This window comes from Triturus cristatus, chromosome 2_1 (genome assembly GCF_964204655.1).
Source record: "Triturus cristatus chromosome 2_1, aTriCri1.1, whole genome shotgun sequence".
Taxonomy (NCBI): domain Eukaryota; kingdom Metazoa; phylum Chordata; class Amphibia; order Caudata; family Salamandridae; genus Triturus; species Triturus cristatus.
The window spans coordinates 300,436,663-300,459,938 of NC_140581.1; the positions used below are offsets into that span (position 1 = coordinate 300,436,663).

Genomic DNA, 23,276 nt, shown 5'->3' on the forward strand with positions numbered 1-23,276 from the left:
GTAACGGGCGCGTGGGTAAGAGAGCTCAAACCAGACTGTAGGGCTCAGGCGCACGAGGGAGTAGCATCAGCATCCGTTAATATGCCACAAAACTTCAAAGTTTAACGTCCTCCTCCGGTTTGCTGACGAAGCATTACCCGGCAGTGTTTCCACTTTTGTTCGTCCTATTCCGAGCTGATCGCACTGTGAAGGCGGGGTGTATCAAAGCGATAACTGCGGCGTGAACTCAGAAGTGCACGGCCCTCTCTATCTGCAGACACCCGTGGCATCCAGGCTCCACGCCTCCGAGAGCGCCCCTCATTCGCACATACCAACTTCCACAGACACCAACTGACGCACGCAGACACACAAATACAAACCCACACCAACAACCCCAGACACACACACCCAGACATGCACAGACAACACCTCACACCCAGGCTCCGTGCCCCCGAGAGCGCCCCTCATCCTCACATACCGACTCCCACAAACACAGACACCAACTGACGAATGCACGCAGACACAAATAAAACCCACACCAACAACCCTAGACACCCACGCAGCCAGACACACAGTGACACTAACTCACATCCAGGCACCCTCCTCCCCCCCAGAGCGCCCCTTATCCACACCTACCGACCCCCACAAGCAGAGACCAACCGATGCACACATGTAGACACACAAAAACCCACACCAACAACCCCAGATACCCCACGCGGCACCCAGACACACACGGACACCAACTCACATTGAGGCACCCCCGAGAGCGCCCCTCATCCTCCTCATCCACACCTACCGACCCCCACAGACGCGAGCTGACACACGCACGCAGACACTCAAATAGAAATCCACACCAAAAACTCCTGACGCATACAAAAGCACCCAGGTATACAATTAATGACACATTTACCCCAAACACACACACACACGTATAAAACAGCAGCTCCGTACTCTGCTTTGCCCCTTTTTAATATATCTATGACAAGGATTTGCAGAATGTGACACACGATAGCGCGTATAACGCGCTAAATCGCTCTTTCTCCCTCGCCGACTCTGTTAAATCCCTCGGCATCACCATCAACAATAAACTCACACTAAATTCCCATGTAAAGAACTCAGCTAGAAGTGCAGTCTTCACACTCAGGCATCTCAAAAAAATCAAACCTTTTATTCCAGATGAAGACTTCAAATTAATTATCCAGTCTCTTGTCCTATCCAAAATCGACTACGGAAATGCCCTTCTCTCTGGTACTCCCAAAATCCACCTTGCCCCCATCAAATCAGTCCTCAACCTCGCTGCCAGACTAACAACAAACTGTAAACGTTTTGACCACATCTCCCCTGCCCTCAAAACCCTTAAGTGGCTCCCCATTAAAGGCAGGTCATCCTACAAAATTGCCTGTATTACTCACAAAGCCCTTCATCAGAAGACTCCAACCTACCTTGCAACTAAACTTAAAAAAGCCGGCAGTACCCGAACACTGAGAAGCACAGGCACGCTTCTCCTCGTACCCCCCTACTAAAAAAAAACGCCTCGAAATCCCGCTCCTTCTCTGGCAAGGCCCCAACCATTTGGAACGCCCTCCCCAAAGACCTTCGACGCAACCCCTCCTATTCCAGCTTCAAAAAAGCCCTTAAAATGCATTTTCTCACTAAATTTTGGGGATAGTAAATCCCGGTTCTCCTTTCCGACTCCTTCACCCCTTCCTTCCTTAGGCTACTCCTCCTACCCTCCCTACACTCACCCACCCCCTCCTGACACCCTCCTCACCTCCATCCCCTCATTTTACCCCCCGCACCCCCCCACTCCCTACTATGTCCAATGAGTCCACCCTGGCAAACTGTGTAACCTGGATTCTCAAGAACATTCTGGTTCTTTCAATTTGTTTTTCTGTTTATCCTACATGTACCTCTGCCCACGATGATCCCCTTAATTGTTCCCTTTACTTTGTTCGACCACCTGTATAACCTGTTTCGTTCAAATGCTATGATTGTATTCTTGCGTATGTACTTTGCTGATGTAAAGCGCTCTGATACCCTCGGGTGGAGCTAGCGCTATATAAAACCTTCAAAATAAGTAAAGTCGGAGGCAATTCAATGGGAATGTAAAACTAGCGCTCACGGAGAGGGGTGCGAGCTGTAGTATGCTACGGGAGTGATGGACTTCTGCTAATGTCGCTCACTTCTGCAGCTTCTGATATCCCTGGCCCTGTGGGCCACAGCCTTAGGTTACTTCGGACAGCCTTCGGTTACTTTGCACAGCTTTCTGTTACTCCGCACAGCTTTACGAAGTACAGAGACTGGAAAAGATACCAGCGTGTCCCACGGTAGCGGGAAACGACCTCCAGTTCTGTTTTCTTTGAATCCTGGGACTTCGAGTTTTTCATTTGTTTGAGATAAACTCGCACTATAAGTACTAAAATACAAGAGTATTAGGTGTGTGACCCACTCCACCTGGGAAAGAACCGTGCCGTCTGTGTCAGGTGTTTGCCAACGTGGCTGGTTGTTGGGGTGTAGTTAGGATGTGTTTTATTTCTGACATTCTGTGAGTCTGGACTGTTAAAGAAAACAATGTTTCAGTCTGCGGGAGGGAGACGGAGTGACAACACCACCCAGCACCATGGCATTCCATGTTACAAGGGAACGGATGAGCTCATCGCGATATGCTCAAAATAATCTGGACACCATTGACTGCTCAGAGAGTGGCGACGGTCACGTGAACTCCATGATGTCAGACTGTGTAATGTTGAATCTGAACTCTAACCCAAGTAATAACAAGCGGTCGCCATTGCGGGAAGGCAGCCGCTGTTTATTTTTGCATCACGCTTTCACTTTAAGTGATGCAAAAATAAACACACGGCGTCCTGTCTCCTTTTGGGACGGTCCATCCGGACTGGATCTCACGACTTGTTTATATAACACGCCTCCTTGAGATAAGAAATTGCTTCACGACAGCCGTGAAGCAGGCTATCCAGTCTGGATGGGCTGGACCAAAAGGCGAAAGGGAGGCAATGCAAACAGCTGATTTCCAATGGCAGGCCACCGTTTAGCATAAACGGTGACGCCAGCCAATGGAACTGAGGGGCGGGGTTTCAAGCCCTTTCCTGACATCCCTCTCCCACAAAATCTCTCACCAGCGAGCAACGCATGCGCTGCAATGCTAGGCGAGACCTAAAATGGGCTTAGTAATTTGGAACGCCTCTACAAGGGAAATACATGAAAGAAACAGCTGCAATGCCGCCTGGCACCACGGGATTAATATTAGTATTAAGTCTCCCAATGCTGCATGATTTATCATCCAAATATCAGATTTAAATATATTTTGGAAATTATGGGTTCTGAAAAAACACCGATTTTCATATTCAATACACAATTTTCAATGTTGGTATATATATATTAATTCAGCCAAACAAAAGCTTCTAATTTAGTAGGGTGGGCTGCACACAGGAGAGCTACCTACAGTATCAGTAGCTCACAAGCTACTCGTTGGAGAAGCCTGCTCTACTTAAACATTGTTGAATGCTATTGAAACAATCAATCAATAAAGGAGCACTAATACCTTTTTGCCTACTTAAGTTCCAGTGCAACCTTGTTTACGGCTTAAAAAAAGCATAACTGGAAAATCAAAATATCAGATAACAATGAATCAAACATTGCAAAATATATTTGAACAACTGAATTATCACACTGCAAGGAAACAATCATTAAACAATTCTGAATACTGTGCATTTATAATAAAAAGAACATGCATTTAAATACATTAATATATAAAGTGCAATTGGGAGTGCCTAACACGAAAAGATATTCTAGAAGATTATATCATAAATGAAAATATACACACTGAATGCTTTAGCATGACATCATTTCTGAGTAGTATGAGAACAGAATTGTGGTAACCACTATGATGATGACAATACTAAGACAAAAATGGGAAAATAGATTTGGAGACAAATATGGAAAACACACAACGGTGCTCACTGTTTCCAACTTGTGCCCTCTGTATTTTATGCATTACCCCAGAGAGATTCAGAGTTATACGGATGAACTTTAGACACCTCAAACACAAAAAAAAACAAGTGCTCAGCTCTGCGCTGGGCCAGTGAACCTGTTCATGATATGGCCTTAGCTCTTCACATACCCACCCCTGCTTGCAGTTTATCAACACATGCTTTCGGGAGCCAGAAATAAGAAGTAACCAGGAAGGAGTAAAAAAGAGAGGACAACAAAATATATTCAACATGATTGATGTTTAAAAAATATGCACCTCCGGTCATGACAATGGATACATCTTTTCCAAAATAATGCCATGCAGGCTTGCAACACAAATTACATCACAACAGTCACCCCTAGAAGAGCTACAAACACTCCTCTCAGTGCTGAGAGCCAATTTTTGGAATAACCTCCCTGCGGGTATCATCAGTCTCCCAGTATCTCCTTGACCAGAGATGGCCTCATGGGGCCTCAGTTCAGGAATGGGTGACACCAACACCAACGACTCTTTTAGACAGAGCACTATATAAAAGTGCATGAATCCCCACACGCAAGTTCGCAAGTAGCAAATGGAAGAATTTCTGATTGTAAACACTATAACAATTGCTCGCCTATATATTATATTACAAACACACACATTGCATAAACGTTTTGAGTTCCTGAAAAGCAGAAAATGCAGGGATAGCAGGCCACCGAAAATCAGGCGAACTTTCACTCCAATACTGTGCACAGCAAGACATAGAGAAGCACATACAAGGACGAGTTAGATCACGCGTAACTAAACGGCAGCTTGTCCAGAATTAATAGAGGCAGCGCAAGTTTTACTATAGTCGAGAAGATGTCATCGAGCCACTACTACAGATAAGATGCTTTGTAGGACATCTGATGTAGGCATTAAATGGGAGCAACACACTGCACATTTCCCATTGCCCTTAAAGATACAGAAAATATCAAAATGCCACAAAGAAGTGACCGTATTCTAATGGAAAGAAACCAAATCTTTAGCCTTCAGTTCATTATTCACGTGGGTAGCAAAATTATCATTATATGCAGTTAATAAGAGTCCCCACACACCAAACTACAGTGTGTGCAAAGTCTAGCAAGATCCGGCAGGATCCCTAGGTTTCAAGTAGCACCCACCCAAGACAAACAGATATTCACATTTGTCAATTACAATACAGGACGTCATATGGGCAAAGCAAAGCAAATGAAGGCCAAATCTGGCGCACCATATTAATCCCTCCTAGGTATGGGAGCTACTCTCATACTGCACATACTGGGTGATTGTCAAAGAAAGCTGTGCCCGGAACCGCAAGTACTGAGTAACAAAGGATTGTTTGTACTAGCACAAAGCTTAAGAAGTCAATGCTGCGGGTATTCATGGCCATACATTGCTTTTAGCTTTGTTGGCCTCAGGCTGCCAATAAAATCCTTCACGAAATGTTCTTGGAATCAAATGAGTAAGGCCTTGAACACATGATGATACGTTATGGGATGCCACCAGGCCTCTGCCGGAACCTTTGCTACTGGTGATCAGCAGGTGGGTGGGAATCCGTTCAAATCCAATGTCAGGTAGCTGCTCAGAAAAAAGTTCTATATGTAAGTACTGCCTGCAAGTGCATCTTGACCTGGGGCAGTGTTGCTGCCACAATGATCTGGAGCACAAGGCCTTACTGCCAGATCATAAGAAAAGTATGGTCATGTAGTAGATGTCAGGCATTACACCTAACATTAGAGAACAAGAATTCAAAGGGTCCATGGTACAGTTAACTGGTAAAAGGAAGCACTCCTTGGTGAAGGTCAATGTCGGATTGAGGTTCTAGCTTAGTGATGATTTGTGGTAGTTTTGGGGTACTTACAACCATCTCGAATAACGATTTTCATCATACAGCATTCTGGAATGAAGGTACAGACTTGCCATTGGCCCCTGCAAGGTGTCAATTCGACATGCAGACTGGATCTCTTACTGTGAAGTCAGGATTTCTCTCATTTTCTGCCAGTGTGTGGTTTCTAGGTGAATAAAGCAAACACAAGATGATGGACAGAGCACTGAAACTTTTCAGACACTCACCCCCAGTCACAGATCTGGGTTGAATCCATCATCGTTCTTTAGCTCACTTCGCCACCTCAGTTCAGACCAGCTATATGCAAATCAGTCTTGACCATGTGCCTCATGGGAACAGTCCAGCCCGAACTGCCAAGCCAGGTCTTCCCTGAACCGAAACAAGCATCCTGGAACTGTTTTCGGGCTAACAGCCCTCATCAGCCAGGCTAGCTTGTATCCAGTGGCAAAGTGAGCAAGGGACCCACGTCTGGGCATATCCTGCCAACTTAGGGCAAACATAGAAAACACAAGATGATGGACGGAGAACTGAAACTTTTCAGACACTCGCCCCCAAGCACAGATCTGGGTTGGATCCATCATCGTTCTTTAGCTCACTTCGCCACCTCAGTTCAGACCCAGCTATATGCAGGTGAATACTATAGGCAAATATAATTTTCTACATTAGGGGGATTAGTTATAATTTTGAGAATATACTAAACAGAGCAAGCTGGACATTGGTCAATCTGACAAACCCTACAAACCCTCCCTTGTTTTGGAAGGAGGGGTGCAGACTCAATGGGCATTCATGTGGTTTGCGTGCTGGAGCTAACTACCTCAGGAATATCAGTCCCACAATGCTGAGAGATTTTTTCTTGCTGATAAAAGATTGTTTGGAATTTTTCCTTTTTTTTGAATTACGTCTTTAATGGATATGAACCGTCTGCTACATAAATGATACCAGTAGGGAAGATACTGTGTTTTGTTGCCAGTACTGAGACAATTGTTGAGTCGACATATTACCAGAATACACCTACACGTCTTACCCAGAATACTACTACACATCTTACCCAATGAATGACCTTCAGAACTCGTTACCCCATTGATACCAATTCCTACTAACCTTAACTCATGAATAATTCTCTTCATATAGTCAATACCTCATGAATAGTTACCCTCTAAACACTTCTTACCCCATGAACAGATGCCCTCTTACAAGTCTTACGCCACAAATAGACACACTTCTACAGGTCATATCCCATGAATATGTATCCCATGAATATTAAGAAGAGATGCTCTGATAAGATTCTTATGTCGCGAACAGAGACACTCCTACATGCTTATTCCTCGAACAGCCACTCTCGTGCAGCGCTCGCCCAAGGCATGGATAGCTCATTACGCTTTCTACCCTAACAACAGACACATTACACCACTTTGTAATGAAGTAATGAAAAAATATCTATATCTATATTTCTCACCCCATGGATACACATCCTCTTTCACTGGTTAGCTTGTCAATAGATACCTTCTTACATCTCTCTCTTAAACCACAGGCAGATAAAATATCTATATCTATATTTCTCACCCCATGGATACACATCCTCTTTCACTGGTTAGCTTGTCAATAGATACCTTCTTACATCTCTCTCTTAAACCACAGGCAGATACCCTCCTACAATTACTATCCTCTTGATGGATACCTCACAACACCATATTATATCATAAGTGTGCTCCTACACTTTCTTACCAAATTGATACTCCTACTAGTCTTATCTCGTGAGTAGATACCCTCTTGTGTTCCTTAGCCCTAGGAAGTTATACTCTCTACTAGGTCTAACTCATGAATAGATACCCCATTCTTCTATTCTTACTACACAGATAGTTACCCAACAACATGCTACCCTCCTTAATACTACTCTCATCTCATGTACTGTCTAACACAGTTCTTACCTCATGAATACATCACTTCTTCCCATGTTTGCCCACACCTTCCTAAGACTTCTTAGCATCTGACCAGATGAAAAAGTTACTTACCTTCGGTAACAATATATCTGTAAAAAAAATATATTAGATATAGATTCCTTACCTTAGAATTACCCCCAGGCGTCAGACTGGATCCGGAGAAATGTTCTTGTAGCAGTACCCTTGAGCGTCGGTAGGTGGTGGCGGTCGACTCCGTATTTGTCGTTGCCGTCGTGATCGCCCGAATGACCTCACGGTATCTACTTAGGCGCCGCCCCTGCGTGCTGACGTCAGTTCTTTACACGTCATTCCATGCCAGAAGTGCAGAGCCATGAAAGACACTGACCACTGGTGCACAAACTAGGGCCCTGAAAGGGAGTCCCTTACACTAGAAGTCAGTTTGCAGAACGGGGAGGATGGGTGGGGCGTTAAGGAATCTAGAACTGATATATGTCTCTTACAAATATATCGTTACCGAAGGTAAGTAACTTGTTCATCTGAAAGAGACTATTATTTACAGATTCCTTACCTTAGAATAGATACCCCAGCAATACCAATCCCAGAGGTTGGTCTGCAAACCAAGTTAACACCAGGAAGTCCTAGAGAACTGAACAGCCAAAGAAGCTGTCTCTCCAGACTTGAGTATGTAGGCAATAATGTCTAGTGAACGTGTGCAGCGATGCCCACGTGGCCTCCTGGCAGATATCAGTGAGAGGAACTCCTCATCCCAAAGCAGTAGTGGCTGCCGTCTCCCTGGTGGAATGGGTGCGCAACCCTACTGGAGGTTCCTTTTCCGCCAAGAAATAACAGATTTTAATGCAAACAACGACCCATCGAGAGATGGTTCACTTTTGCAAGGCCGACCTTTCTTGGCACCCACATAGCCAACAAAGAGTTGATCGTCCACCCAGAATTGCTTTGAACGATCCAAATAAAATGATAACGCACGTTTTGGATCCAGAAGGTGGAGCCTTTCTTCCTCTTTAGAAGGATGCGGGCGCGGGAAGAAGTTGGGCAAAGTGACAGTCTGTCCTATGAGGAAGGAGGCAACCACTTTGGGGAGAAAAGAAGGCCGAGTTCTGAGGACAACCTTGTCCAGATGACCAGCAAGGAAAGGAGGCTTAGAAGAAAGAGCCTGAAGCTCGCTCACCCTGCAAGCAGAGGTGATGGCAATCAGAAAGGCAGTTTTCAGAGTTAAAAGTCTGAGAGGGTAATTATGTAATGGCTCGAAGGAAGCACACATAAGATAAGTCAGAACCAGATTCAAGTCCCACAGGGGCATTACGAAAGGAATAGGAAGAAAGAGATGAGTAATGTCCTTTAAAAACCTATTTACAATAGGGGTCTTGAGAAGAGAAGGTTGATCTGGAAGACAAAGGAAGGCCGAAACGGTTGAAAGATAGCCCTTAAGGGTGCCCAGAGCAGATCCCTGCTGGGCCAAAGAAAAAAGGAAGAGGAGAACCTCCGAAAGAGGGGCAGAAAGGGGATCCACAGCCTCTGCTGTGCACCACGCCACAAATTTGTTCCAACTGCAGGCACATACTGATTTAGTGGAAGGAAGCCTGGCTGCCAAGGTGACATTACAGACTTCGGGAGGAAGGTCAAAAGCTGTCAACTTTCGCTGCTCAATCTCCACGCAAGTAGGTGGAGACTGGACAGGTTCGGGTGGAGGACCGTACCCTGCTGCTGTGAAAGAAGATCCTCCTGAAGAGGCAGTCTGATCGGAGGATCGATGGCCATATGCAAGAGCTCGGTATACCAGACTCTTCGTGCCCAATCCGGAGCCTCAAGAAAGACTTAGGCCCGGTCGCGCTTGATCTTCTTCAGCACTCTGGGCAGAAGTGGTATAAGCGGAAAGACGTATAGTAGACCGCAACTCCACACGGGGCAAAAAGCGTAGCTGAGCGAGTGCCGCCTTGGAAATTCCAATACGCAGAACTGCTGACATTGCGCGTTCTCTTCTGTGGTGATCTAACCAAGGCTCTCCCCATTGCTGAAAGAGACATTGCACCACCTCCGAGAGAAGATGTCATTTGTGATCCATCATTCACCGGCGGCTGGGTTTGTCCACCCTGGCATTCAGAGAACTCGCCAGGTGTTGAACACCAGGGACATGTCCTAATGTTCCAGCCACTTCCAGAGACGAAGGGCCTCCTGACAGAGGGTCCACGACCCCACCCCCCCTTGTTTGTTGCAATACCACATGGCGGTGGTGTTGTCCGTGAACACCTGCACTATTCTCCCTTTGACAGAGGAAGGAATTTTTTCAGTGCTAGACGAATCACTCGGAGCTCCTGAATGTTGGTGTGGAGTCTAGACTCGGCCGGAGACCAGAAGCCTCTGATCTCCGCCTCCCCCATGTGGCCGTCTCACCCCAGAAGTGATGCATCTGTCACTACTGTGAACTCTGGGTGGGGAAGGGAGAGGGACCTGCCCAATCTTCATTCGTTAGCCACCACTGCAGCTGGTGTGCAGTGCCCTCCAAGATCTGGATGCAATCGGAAAGGTTCCCCTGATGCTGTGCCCACTGGAACTTCAAGTCTCACCGTAGAGCCTGCATGTGCCACCTGGCGTGAACCACCAGCAGGATACAGGAGGCCATGAGGCCCAACAGCTTCAGTGTCATTATGACCAAAACCCTGGATAGAGGCTGAAAGATCAGAATCATAGCCCGAATATCCCGGACTCGCTGCTCGGGAGGATAAGCCCGAAACTGCGCTGTGCCAGAACTGCCCCGATGAAAAGGAGCTTCTGAGAGGGACTCAGGTGTGACTTTGGTACATTGACAGTGAACCCCAGTGAGTGCAGGAGGTCCACCGTAGTCTGGAGATGGGAGACCATAGCGTGGGGTGAGCTCGCCTTCAACAACCAGTCGTTGAGATAGGGAAAGACTGGGACCCCTGATCTGCGCAGATAAGCTTCGACCACCGCCATTACTTTAGTGAACACCCGAGGGACACTAGTAAGGCCAAAGGGGAGCACAGTGAACTGAAAATGCTTGTGGCCTACCGTGAACCATAGGTAACGCCGGCGGGAGGGCAAGTCGGGGATGTGAAAATAGGCTTCCTGCAAGTCCAACGCTTCCATCCAGTCTCCAGGGTCGAGGGCAGACAGGACCTGAGCCAATGTCAACATTTTGAACTTCTCCTTCCGGAGGAAGCGGTTGACTTCCTGAGATCAAAGATAGAACGCAGGCCTTTGTCCTTTTTGGACACCAAAAAGTAGTGGGAATAACAACCATGACCTACTTCTGGGGTAGGAACTTGCTCGATGGCTCCCTTGGCCAAGAGAGCTGTAAATTCCTGGCAGAGAAGGGCCAAGTGATCCTCTGACATGCGATGGAATTGCAGTGGCATGGGTGGAGGGGTGCTCTCGAAGGGGAGGGAGTAGCCCCTTCGGACTATCTGTAAAACCCACCTGTCTGACGTGATGGTTTGCCAGTGGGGAAGGTGATGGCAAATCCTGCCGCCCACTGGCAACTGGTGGCCCTGAAAGGTCAGACTCAGAGATTTTTTATAGGCACTAATCATCCCAATGCAGGGTGTCAGAGCGCTTTATATCACACATGCACATCATACATTGACAATAAATTGTATAAATTTGTAAATCAATGTACATGATGTGTTACATAAGACAGTTAGGGTTACAAGGCGTAGGAGTCACATGTCCTTTATAGCTGGCTGTGCTATATTAGAAGGATTACAATTTATGAACTGCAAGGAACAAAATGATCTGTGTTAAAAATAGTAATCCACTTACCTAGCTATATAAAATAAAAATCTGTCTTCTGCATGTTAGATGTGCTTTGCAGGTGACACATTAACCCACATTGCTACTTTGATTCAAAACTGCGACTAGAGAAAACACAGATCTCTCCAGCATGTTTGTTACCCTCCAAAATTACCTTACCATTATTATTGTTCCTTGGAATTTATAGGGCACACAAAGATCTCAGCAGCAGGTGCCTTTACCCCGTAAGGTATTTAAAAATGCAGACTTTGCAACCAATTAAACAGAATATATTTACTGCGACATTTCTCCTTGTTGTCAATTTCTTTGTGGTAGAGTTTTTACAAAATAAATGCATAGGTTGAGGCCCACATTTTGCATCGGGGAATGCGTCACTTTTTTTAAACAACCCCGATGCAAACTCTCATTTGTTTAAGCTCGTAATACACTCATATGTACTCATGATAGACCTACGAAACATATTTGTGAGGTGCTAAGATCTTATGTCACTCCTTGTGATGTTACTTCCTGTCAGCTCATGGGTTGTGATGCCACTTCCTGTGATGCAGCGCCGTGATGTCGCCCTGTGATGTCAAGTGCCATTATGTCACTTGCATACTGTCTTACTTGGTTAGTCCCCCCCACTTCTGTTTTTTTAGGACTTGTGCCTGGACTCAGTATACAATATTATGATGGGGTGGGTCTGGCATCTCATTGGTGCCCATGTTGCCTGCTGTCAAATGTGCCAACAGCCAGTCACCCGGAGTCAGACACACACTGTCAGAAGGTGTAAATGCAGGTGTTTGTTAAGACCTATTATGTAAGCTCGTAGACCGAGCGGAGGAAAGTATGGCTGGTGGCAGACTAGATGCATGTCACAGATGCTTGCCGGTTAGTTAATTATCTTGTGTAAGAGCCTCCTTCTAAGTACCAGAAGGTCAGCTAAAAGTTTTTTTTTAATTCCGTGTAGGCCCCATTTTGTCTCTGAACAACACAGTTAAAAACAACAAATAACAAAAAAAACGTAATTCTAGGCGGCTGTTCTTTTAAAACGAGTTTAGTTTAAAAGTGCCTTTGCCTGCTCAAGGGTAATGAAAGGTTCACCAGCTACATCTTCTGGCGCACTGTGGAAAGACAAGCAAAATAAAATTCTCCTATCACTATTAAAGTTCCTTAAAAGGGGGGCAGTTGCAAAGAGCAGAAGGCCGAATCGAATGCTGGCTGAACAGCTCCTCTGAGAGAATTCACTTATATCTGTTCTGAAAACCCTCCATCATAACGTGTACGTTTTATGGAGAATCTCTTTGTGTATCAGGGGCAATCGCCTCTCTCCTCGGTAAGTAGCAAGAGTATCATGGCTCTGCTTACTTGCTACTACTACTTTTGAGGCAAGGTTCAACTTCACCCGATATGCAGTCGTTGATTGACAATAGCAAAGGCAAGCTAAAAATTAAGAGATGGTCGCCAATTCAAAAGCAACAATGCAAAAAGAAAAATAAGCGAAACAATGCTGATTCACAACTCAAGAAAATAACGGGGCAGCAAGCGTGGGGAAAAAATGCTGAAGTTTAGAGACTTTTTGCTGCAAACATAAAATAGAGCAACGTAGCTGAGACTTCAGTGCCTTTGGGGAAGGGTGATAGGGCGTGTGGGCCAGGTGCGGAGTCAAGTCTCGTGACACTATCCCTGGTGTGGTGGTGGCCGCCATTGGTGCGGAGTTAAGTCTCGTGAGTCGTGACACTATTCCTGGTGTGGTGGTGGCCGCCATCTTGAGCCCGCTCCCGCTCATTGGCGAGGCTCGCCGTAAAGGTACGCTGCTAGCGACATCACGCAAAGACGGACAACATTCGGGTATTAAGAGATCTGCCTTGTGAACAAAGCCTGCAGATTAGTCAGACCCTAGCAGGTTGGGAGTGCTTTTAAAAAGCATTAAAAGAACCTATGCATTAGCTCTCAAAAACGGCGACCGAAGCAGGCCAAAGGGTTAGGATAACTAAACCAAGCCAGTAAATTAATAAAGCAGGATGTTTCCGTAGTAGGAACTGAGTAACACTCGGTAACGAAAGACAAAGGGGCTAGTGTGCCAGAAATTCAATGGCACAGAAAGAAGTCTAACCAGAACAAGGGAGTTATGAGGCGCTTGGAAAGTCATTAGCACGATCATTTATTAAAGTGACTTTATCCACTATGAAAAAGGAGTATAATTCCTCCTGCGAAAGATATTACACTGTGTAGAATATTGCATGTGGGGACTCGGACCCGTGGGACATGCTGCCTTCTATTCCCAATGGTACATGTTAAAACCTGCGCCAGGGACAGCTTGCCAGGCGTGCTACTGAACAGATTTGTGAATAGAAACCCCCCATCAAAATACGTTCTTGGTGGCAATGTAAATCTCCACCTGTATTTTTACGTTTTTCCCCGAAAAGTACCCAAAGTAATGATGGACATGTCTTTCCTATTCTTTAGTTAACACCTAATAAGCCCAGAAAGGAAGAGGTATGTCCAGGGAGGTCTTCCCTTGAAAAAGAACATGGTTGTGTGATCTGACCGGAAAAACACAAAACTAAAAACGATACAGACAGAGACACAGTGTTTGCCACTGGTGTGGTGTCTGCTTGTTCCTCGCGCCAAATCCAGAGGGTTAATGGAGCACCGACGGCAACTTTTCCCCTAATGTCCTGCAACCCAAAACGCAGAATTCTACACAATGGTGCACCAAGGCTGATTGCCAGCCACAGAAAACAAGAATACACCAGTTCTGAATGTGCTGTGTAGAAGAGAGCATGTCTGCGTGGGCCTCTGTGAGCGGGCACACTTTGGTGTGTGGGTGCATGTATGTGTGCTGGCATCTGGAATATTGGTGGTAATTCTAGCCACATTGATGCTCCCGTGGCATAGCAATCCCAACCCTTTGGAAACGGCTAGGGCTTAGTATTTTGGTGGTACTACATGGCACGTTAGGGACATACATGGGACTTTGGTAACTATATCTTGGGGAAACGGTGGGCCAGCTGCTATTGTTTGTAAGTCTTGACATTGAGGACATCAGCAGAACACTGCCCCTGGCAAATGGATGGCAGTTCCTGGAATTTTGGGGCCATCCAGAGAATGGGGGTTCAACACGCTGACCGTTGCATACATTTGGAAATTCTTGGCATATGATCTGCATCCATGGACATGTAAGGCAGAACCTATGCATGTGTAGCAGCAGCACGTCAGACCTTGATGAAAATGAGAAACTGATATTTGGGAGCTAAACACGTAACGTTTTTAGTTAAAATGGAAAGTTAGTGTTTCAGCACAAGCCTGATCTTTTCCTTCGGAATAAAATGAGATTCAGAAAATCAGCAAGCCTGTAACACCCCTGAGGAGGGAGGACCCTCCCAGCCTCTCTCTCCCCAACTCTATTTTCAAGGCAGAGGAACTCTCTCACTCGCTGTACTTCGAGACAAGTACCCTGGGCCTCAGTCGGCACTAGCCACCGCCCAATCTTTACTCCCGTGACAGTGTCCCCATTCATACCCATCCTATGGTGCCCTTTGCATTACACCCTTCTTCAGCATTTCACCCCAAGCAAGTGCCTCCTCCAACTCCCTCTCGCATCCACTAACCACTACTTCACATCCGGTGATGTCAAGCTACTCCAAGGCCATGCTTTCAAGTTCAGTCGCTCCCAATCGCACTAGAACCCCCACTTCCAACCCCAACTCCCACCTCCTCTGCACCGGAAAATTTGAAAGCTGGCTCCTCTGTTCAACAGACTTCCATAAATGACTACTAACTGGAATGGCGTGGGTAGAAACATGATTTAAGTTACTCCAAAGGTATTCGTTTTTTGTGCAAATTCGGTGCCCCTATAATGTTTAAATGTGGACAAATGGGTTTTAGATAAATTGGTAGCGATGCCTGCCTGCACAAACTTGCAGCCTTTCAAAATATGCGTAATCTTGCAGACATGGTCTGAAGAGTGCTACTGCCATCTAGTGGCCAAGTGAGCACCAGCCAGGTACAGACTGTGTTATCCAAAGCAGCCCTGGCAAAAATGCTCGAACCAACCCCGCCCGCTCTGTTCGTCTCCTTTCTATTCATCCATTCTCCCCCTCTGCCTCTCTCCTTCCTCTCCTCTCCTTCTCTGTTCGCTTTCTCTCTACACCCGCCCTACCCCTCTTTCTTGAAGCCTTTCTGTATCTGCTGGATGGGAGTTGAGTAAAGTGAAAGAGGCACAGGAGTGGCCCTGAGCTTTCAAAACCGGCTTCCGAAGGATGCAGCCGGCCAGGGACTGCCAGGTGCATAAAAGCTTCGTCGGGTGTCTGTGAAAACTTCTCTCCTAAAAATGCAGAGAGATTTTGGTATAGGTTATTAAAGCCACCAGACTATAGGCTAGCATTCTAACATTCCGGAAGTATGCGGGATAAGTGCAGATTTTGTTTTCCATAAGAATTACAAGGTAAGAGGATGTGCTTTTCTCAGCGCTTATGAAAACATAGGAAAATCCTCGGGGCAGCATTCCATTTCGTTTCTACCTAACTGCGCCACCACAGAAGGGGCAACATATAAGAAAATCAGCCCTGGCCTGGCCACAGAATAAGCAGACGAGAGCGAACTGGCAGGCTGATGCCACCCGAGCACAGGAACACTGTGAGGGCCTCCAGTTTCTTTTTCATTATGAATAATAATGACGTAGGTGGAATTTGAAACAGAAGAAAGGCATAGCACGTGTCTATGGACTCTTCCTTTTCCATGATAATGCATATGGATGTGTTCTGTCGAGCTGCCACAGCAAAGGATCAGGGACTGCAGTATGTACACAGCAGGTTTCCCTATACCATATACATTTGCCACATGTATCCATATCACGAAGACACAACTCTTAACAGTTGTGGGCTTTCCAGTTGAGGAGGTCCAATGAAGCAAACCAAGTCTACAAGTCCCAGGAAGCACCCGTGTGGTAAAGGTACACCAAGGACTGCAGGAGGTGTGTCCTCGATAGAGGCCTGCACGTCTAAACACTGAGCTCCAGTCTGCAGGGTACTCAAGATCAGTTCATGATTTACATAATGTGTATCTAATAAGAGAAAATACCTCTTATTAAGACATACATTAAGTGCAGAACGACAGCGTAATCATTATTTGAAGCATTAAATATACATTTTCTAAACAGGGAGACAAGTGGAACATTTAACACTAATTTCTGCTCTGCCCGGTGGGCGCAGTGATACTCTTCTGACTGAGCCAGGACAATGTGCCCAGCAGTGGGTGGACGCACACACAGCTCAGGTCACGGCCTGCCTGTGTGGGGCCTTTCAGCAGCACAAGGACACAGGTCTCACGACTAAATGACAATGTATTTCAACAGGTAAAGTGCCAGAGCCAAGTAAGGACCTGTCTTGAGGACTCGGTGTTAATCTTGTTTGGGCTGAGCACTGGCAAGACTTTCAAAGCCCTGTCAGTGGCCAAAGTTCAGTCAGTAGCCAAAGCTCAGTCAGTAGCCAAAGCCCTGTCAGTAGCCAAAGCCCAGTCCGTAGTCAAAGCCCGGTCAGTAAGTCAAAGTCAAAGCCAAGTCAGAAAGTCAAAGTCAAAGCCCAGTCAGAAAGTCAAAGCCCAGTCAGAAAGTCAAAGCGCAGTCAGAAAGTCAAAGCCCAGTCAGAAAGTCAAAGCCCAGTCAGAAAGTCAAAGCCCAGTCAGAAAGTCAAAGCGCAGTCAGAAAGTCAAAGCCCAGTCAGAAAGTCAAAGCCCAGTCAGAAAGTCAAAGCCCAGTCAGAAAGTCAAAGCCCAGTCAGAAAGTCAAAGCCCAGTCAGAAAGTCAAAGCCCAGTCAGTAAGTCAAAGCCCTGTCAGTAGCCAAAGCCCAGTCAGAAAGTCAAAGCCCAGTCAGTAAGTCAAAGCCCAGTCAGTAACTCAAAGCCCAGTCAGAAAGTCAAAGCCCAGTCAGTAAGTCAAAGCCCAGTCAGTAAGTCAAAGCCCAGTCAGTAAGTCAAAGCCCAGTCAGTAAGTCAAAGCCCAGTCAGTAGCCAAAGACCTGTCAGTAGCCAAAGACCTGTCAGTAGCCAAAGACCTGTCAGTAGCCAAAGACCTGTCAGTAGCCAAAGCACATGAAAATGCTTCAGATTCACATACATGCTACTGAACAACGAAGAAGTGAAATGGCAGCGAATACAATGCGTCAAGACCCTGACTGTAGTGAAACTTCAGCAGTATCACTTTACCATGAGCAGATCATGCTCAACAAATTACATCATTACATTGTAAAAAAAAAAAGGGCATTGGACTTAACGGTAAAGAAAAGAATGATGGTTCCTAAAATCGCATCATTTAAAATGTGCATGGAAGATATCGTTGGTGGATGGGATGAGGAGCATTAGCAGCACCGACAGACAATCTGAGGAGGAGGCAGAAAGGACATGTTGCAACACTGAAGGGAACACATACCTCTTGGAAAAAGTAACTATGATTTACAGCAAAGTTGCTACAACACAGAAGTAAAATATTAGCAGTTACTTTCAGTATTCTAAAAAATTTAGAAAAATATCAGCACAGATTATAATTATGAAACACAGTTTCTACAAATAATAATAATGGTGTAACACTGTACTGCAGAGGTCTTCAAACTTTTTTGCTCTGAGCTCCCACTAACCAAAATGTTTTGATATTGGGCCTCACTTCTAAACTTTACGGTAAGGATTGGGGGAGCGAAAGATGCTGGGCTGAGCACAGGGGGTGGGGATTATGAGATCATTTCAGCAGCACATTTTTTATATAGCTCATAGTCCATATTAAATGTGAGATTTAATAAAGAAACAAATCCATCAAACAAAACCAGAAACTCACCAAGAAACACTGTTCCCATCACTGGGGTGATATGAACCCTTCACACTTCTGGATCCCAATACAACTCCACCTGGTGCACTAATGTTAGCTGTGACCCTGAGTAGTAGGCTGATTCCTGCCCCTCTTCCACTCCTTTCCCACCATGCTTGGGATCACTCTAATCTTGAAACACTCTCTCTGTTCCTTTCAGAAAAAAACAGCTCCCATGTGTCGCCTCCCTCCACCACTCCCTCATTCCCCACCACCCCACCGTGCAGCAAGGGTGAGCTCAGCCTTAATGTTAGAAGGAAAAATGAGCACCTGTGCACCTTTTGTAAAGTAAGACAGTCACAATATGGAAATGTGTAATATTTCACTTAGCATAAGCTACAGCCATTTTGGCTGTGGTGTCCATCTCGTTTCCTTCGTAATTCTCCCGTCCTCTGCTGCTCGTCTTTTCACTGTACTTGTGTTCTCTATTTTAGTTGACATCCTGACTCAGCTAAAAGCAATGTACGTGCTGAGGGTTTGTAGCTGCCAGTACACCTGGTCATACATGTTAACTGTCAACCATTTAATGCTGCCATAAGCATTTCTGCCCCCCATCCCACTTTGCTGACCAAGTGCTTATTCATCTGCCCTTGTTTGCTGATAACTATTTCTAAAACACGTGTTCTTCCTATTTCTCTTCACATTCTAACAGTGCAGAAAACTGGTAAAAAAGGGACACAGTTTTTGAATTCAGTGTACTACCTCATGCAGCACTTGAGAGTGATGTATGGATGTGGTCCCACTCATGAGTGATTAATAAACTCGTTATTTATTCCAACTCCAGTGCTGATCTCTATTTTGTTGGTCTCTGGACCCGTGGGCAAAAGGGTGACCCTGTACCAGTGTACCCCTAAAAAGGTACATTTCCACAACAACTGTGATGTAGTGGGCCCCTCACTCCCCTAAGCCCTATTGCCACTGCACCTGCTTCAACAATGATAGCTGCTAACTGTCAAAGTGAGCTGCTTCTGCCCTTTGTTTACACATATGTCCCTATCTTGCCCCACCGACCTCTCACCATCTTTGAATCCAAGCTAATGTGTCTCTTCTACTGCAATGTTTCCCTCCCTTGGGTCGGTGCCCTGAGAACCAAAGCAACACTGACACAACGAGGGTGCTCTGGTCTCTAATGCAAGCAAAAAAGCATAGTAACCCAGCAATAATTGGGGTTTAGTTAGCCCCTCACACCACTTTGTGGTGTTTAGTTGGCCCAGTGATGTGATTGGCCAACTAAACCCCACTTCAGCACAAATGATACCTACAGGCCCTGTCTTGTCTGCCCACTCCACTGACCCAAAGCAGGCTGCCAGCCCCTTTGTGTGAAAAAAACGAAAGGAATGAAAGCCCCACTCCTCGCCTCTGTTGCTTGGGCCTTATTCTGTGCACAGCAATGGTGACCTGGACCCGAATGCTAGCAAAACATGGGCCCCTATTTCCCTTCTGGGTAGTAAAACGGCATACATGGGGTGCAGTGGCTCCTCACACTCCTGGCACCAGTACAACTGCACCTGCTGCACTAATGGTAATAGTAAATGATGAAGAAATGAGTTCCCACATTGTGCCCCCTTCCTCTGGGCCGTCTCTTAGATGGTGTCCATGCATCTCTCTTCTTTCCTCTTTCTCCTAGATCATTACTTTGAGGTCCCAGTGGATCAGATTATCAGGGCTCTGCATCTGAATGCAATCCTACGGCCCTACTCCTGCCACAGCGTAGCCTCGCGTGTAAGGACAGCTGCATACAATTAAAGGTTGAAGTGGGTGGGATCTATGGGGACAGCCCATGCTATAAAATTTTATAAAAACAGACACAAACTTTTTGGTAAAAACAACCATATCTGGTCTGTTAATGGAGACCTTGAGGTACTTCTGGCTGAAAATGAAGAGGGTGTCGTGTCTCCTGTGCTATGAAGCTGAGAGAAGGACAGAGAGGTAAAGACACAACCTTCTCACCAGAGTGCCCGCTACCTGAAAGAAACGTCAATAAGTACAATTGGTTAATTTACCAACTGCAAACACTACTTGGGAGCCTGTACATACTTTAATTTATGAGGTCATTGAAGCTTCATGGCAACAAAGATGTATTCTTCTTGAGAGGTAATGTGAGTTCTGCAATTCATTATTTTAATGGGCCCTTAATAAAAATGTTTGCACAAGATGCAGCCTTAGTACCTATCGGTAAAATATATACTTTAAAAGCAATAGTTTTAGCTTAAATACTAAATCATTGTGTGACAGTCTATCTTCTACTGTGTGTAATACGGTTTAAAAATGACAACTTCCATGTACATAGTACTTTCTGTCAGAGGGTGGAACCTCGTAGCACTCAATACATAAGTCACTTTTCCTCATTGCATTAACCAGGATTCAAGTATGTGATTCTCTGGGCACACACACAAAGACTTCTGCAGTGATTATATTAACCAATTCAGGTTCGAATATTTTAAGTTGCATTCATTTAAATTTGTGTTCTTTTATATGCAGAAACCTGAAAGTGAAAGAACAACAACATATTTACAGAATATTTAGCTATTTTGAGCTACGATTTGAAGCTGACACCGCACTCAATGACCCCAAGGCTAGATTGGCCTTTTATTCCATCAACTGCTTTTATAAGCCCAGTGCTGCTGGGGGGCCTCTGCACTTTCCCCGATTTTCTCGAGGCTAACTGCAGTAGAGGAGGGCATCAAGAGAGAGAGAACAGGAGAGCAGAAGAAAGAAGGTGAAGAGAAAGCAGAGGGCAGAGAGAGAATGGACGGATGGAAAGAGATAGCAAAGGCAGGAAATAAGTGGACTGGGTTCAGCTGTTTTGCCTGAGTTGCATTTGGTTCCCCAGTCCGTACTTAAATGACCCCTACCCCTACGGCACTCAGGACCACAGTTCCCTTGTTTTTTTATGCACTCCAGCTGTTGTAAATGAAGAATACCTGGAAACGCAACAAACCAACAAGATCGCATCTCATAGTCATATGCACTTTCAGGTGTTTCCAGGGGCATTTGTTCCCCCCTGGGAACACAGCCACGAACCCCGAGGGAGGTGCACACTACAGTTTGAAGACCTTTGTTGTAGTAGAAGAGGTCAAGGGATTCCAGGAGTGCAATGGAATAAGATAAACCAGGATTCAAAATGGAAGTGTTGTAGTTGAGTAACTAGTACTTGTAGTCAAGCGTTATTCTGCAAGGCACTAAATTTTGTAGGCCTCGTCAGCAAAGTGATAAGGAGTAATTCAGGACAGTCCACTAGCGGGATGCAAAGACAGAGGAGGATCTGTACTAGAAAGATTCTAGCGATGTGTGTATGACCTGTCTGGGAAGAAGACATCATTTGCCTAGTGTGTTGCACCCACAAGCTCTGTTCCTAGCGTAGACGGTCATCTGTAGTGTATACTGTGCCGTATGACAAACTTTCAATGTCAGTCACCGACTGCCTGCATTTGGTTTATTTCGGATATTCCTTTGCCCTTCCAAAACAGGTTAGCGTAGACGTAGAATAATTGATTTAAAAAATACCTCTCATTTTCAGCCATTATTACTCCTTCATCCTTCAGTCGTTTACTTTTTACCATGTTGTCTTCTTCGAGGATCTCCTTTTTCCGTTTTATTGCATTGAGCCAATCCATGTTCTCAGATCGAACCATGGCGCTTTCTTCTGCCGCCTCCGCTTCGAACTGCTTGGATGTGGTCTTTGAGACTTTCTCACCAATCTTCCTCTTCCAACCAAAAGAAGCCATCCTACATAAAAGAACAGGGCAATGTTACTGCAAGTCGCCATGGAAATGCCAGTGCATCAAAAAGAAACACCACATCACTGGTCTAGCATGCTGGTTGTGCACATTGAAGTGGTCCCCCGTTCAGTATGTTGAAGCTTCCTGCCTGTATATGCCCCATAGCCACTGCTCTGTATAGAAGAACCATCTAAACAAGCTTACTCTTTCTACTCACTATTATTATTATTATTATTATTAAAAGGCTCTTATATAGCGCATGGCTACTCGGGAGCATCCCAGCGCTTAAGACTAACCAAGCAGAGATGGATTAAAAATGAAGAGTTGTTTTAACTAGTTTTTTGGAAACAGAAGAGTTTTTAACTTTTTTCGAAAGACAAGGAGGTTAGGCTCTTGGCGGAGAGGTGGGGGAAGAGCATTCCACAGCCCAGCCGCGTTGTGCGAGAACAGGCGACCTCCTGTGCGGGATCTGCTGATCCTAGGAACTGTCAGCAGATTTTGTTGGTTCGAGCGAAGATTCCTGGTAGGATTGTAAGGTCTGATCATATCATCTAGAATGGGGGGGCCACTCCCATAGAGTGTTTTATGGACCGTGCAGAGGGTCTTAAAATGGATTCGCTCCTTTATGGGGAGCCAATGCAAGGTGCCAAGTGCGGGCCTGGCTGATGTACGATGGCTAGTGCCCGTGAGTAGCCGTGCTGCGGCCGTGCTCACTGGCTTGTCAGTGCCCCCGGGTACATGCATGCACCTCACACATGCACAAAGCATGTACACAAAGGTATATATTTACCTTCTCCACTTGGAGGAGATAAAAAAATACTCTATAGTTCTCTGCTTTCCTTCAAAAGGAAAGGGGCACATACAGTACCCGAGAGAATCCATACTCCTGTGCTTCCCCGGGAAAGTGGAAGGGACACACAGAAATAGCCCACAAAAGTTTCAGAACAGGGAGATTTGTGGACAATCACTGAGGGACATACACCTACAAACTCTATATCTGAGTGTCCTGGAGTGGGAACTTTTTCTCTTGTTTAGAACTACTACCAGTTCCTCCATTACCAAATGTACCTTTTATTCTTGCTACTCTTCCATGCTTTCTTTGGAAAAGTGTATTTCTTTTGTGGGCAGACTATGACTCAGATGTGAACATGGACTTCTACGGTTTCCCCTTTTCCTCTTTCTACAGGGGAGGCACAGAAATACAACCGTCAC

General features: G+C 45.6%; 1 protein-coding gene across 3 annotated transcripts in view; it reads right to left on the bottom strand.

The window, feature by feature from the left end:
• TTC33 (tetratricopeptide repeat domain 33) overlaps positions 1 to 23,276 on the bottom strand; it is a 925,632-nt gene that overhangs the window by 768,637 nt on the left and 133,719 nt on the right. For all 3 annotated transcript variants that reach the window (XM_085631161.1, XM_085631162.1, XM_085631159.1), the window contains exon 2: positions 21,850 to 22,071. In XM_085631161.1, the coding sequence (XP_085487287.1) occupies positions 21,850 to 22,070 (221 nt within the window). In that variant the 5' untranslated portion in view covers position 22,071. The remainder of the gene's footprint in view (positions 1 to 21,849; positions 22,072 to 23,276) is intronic.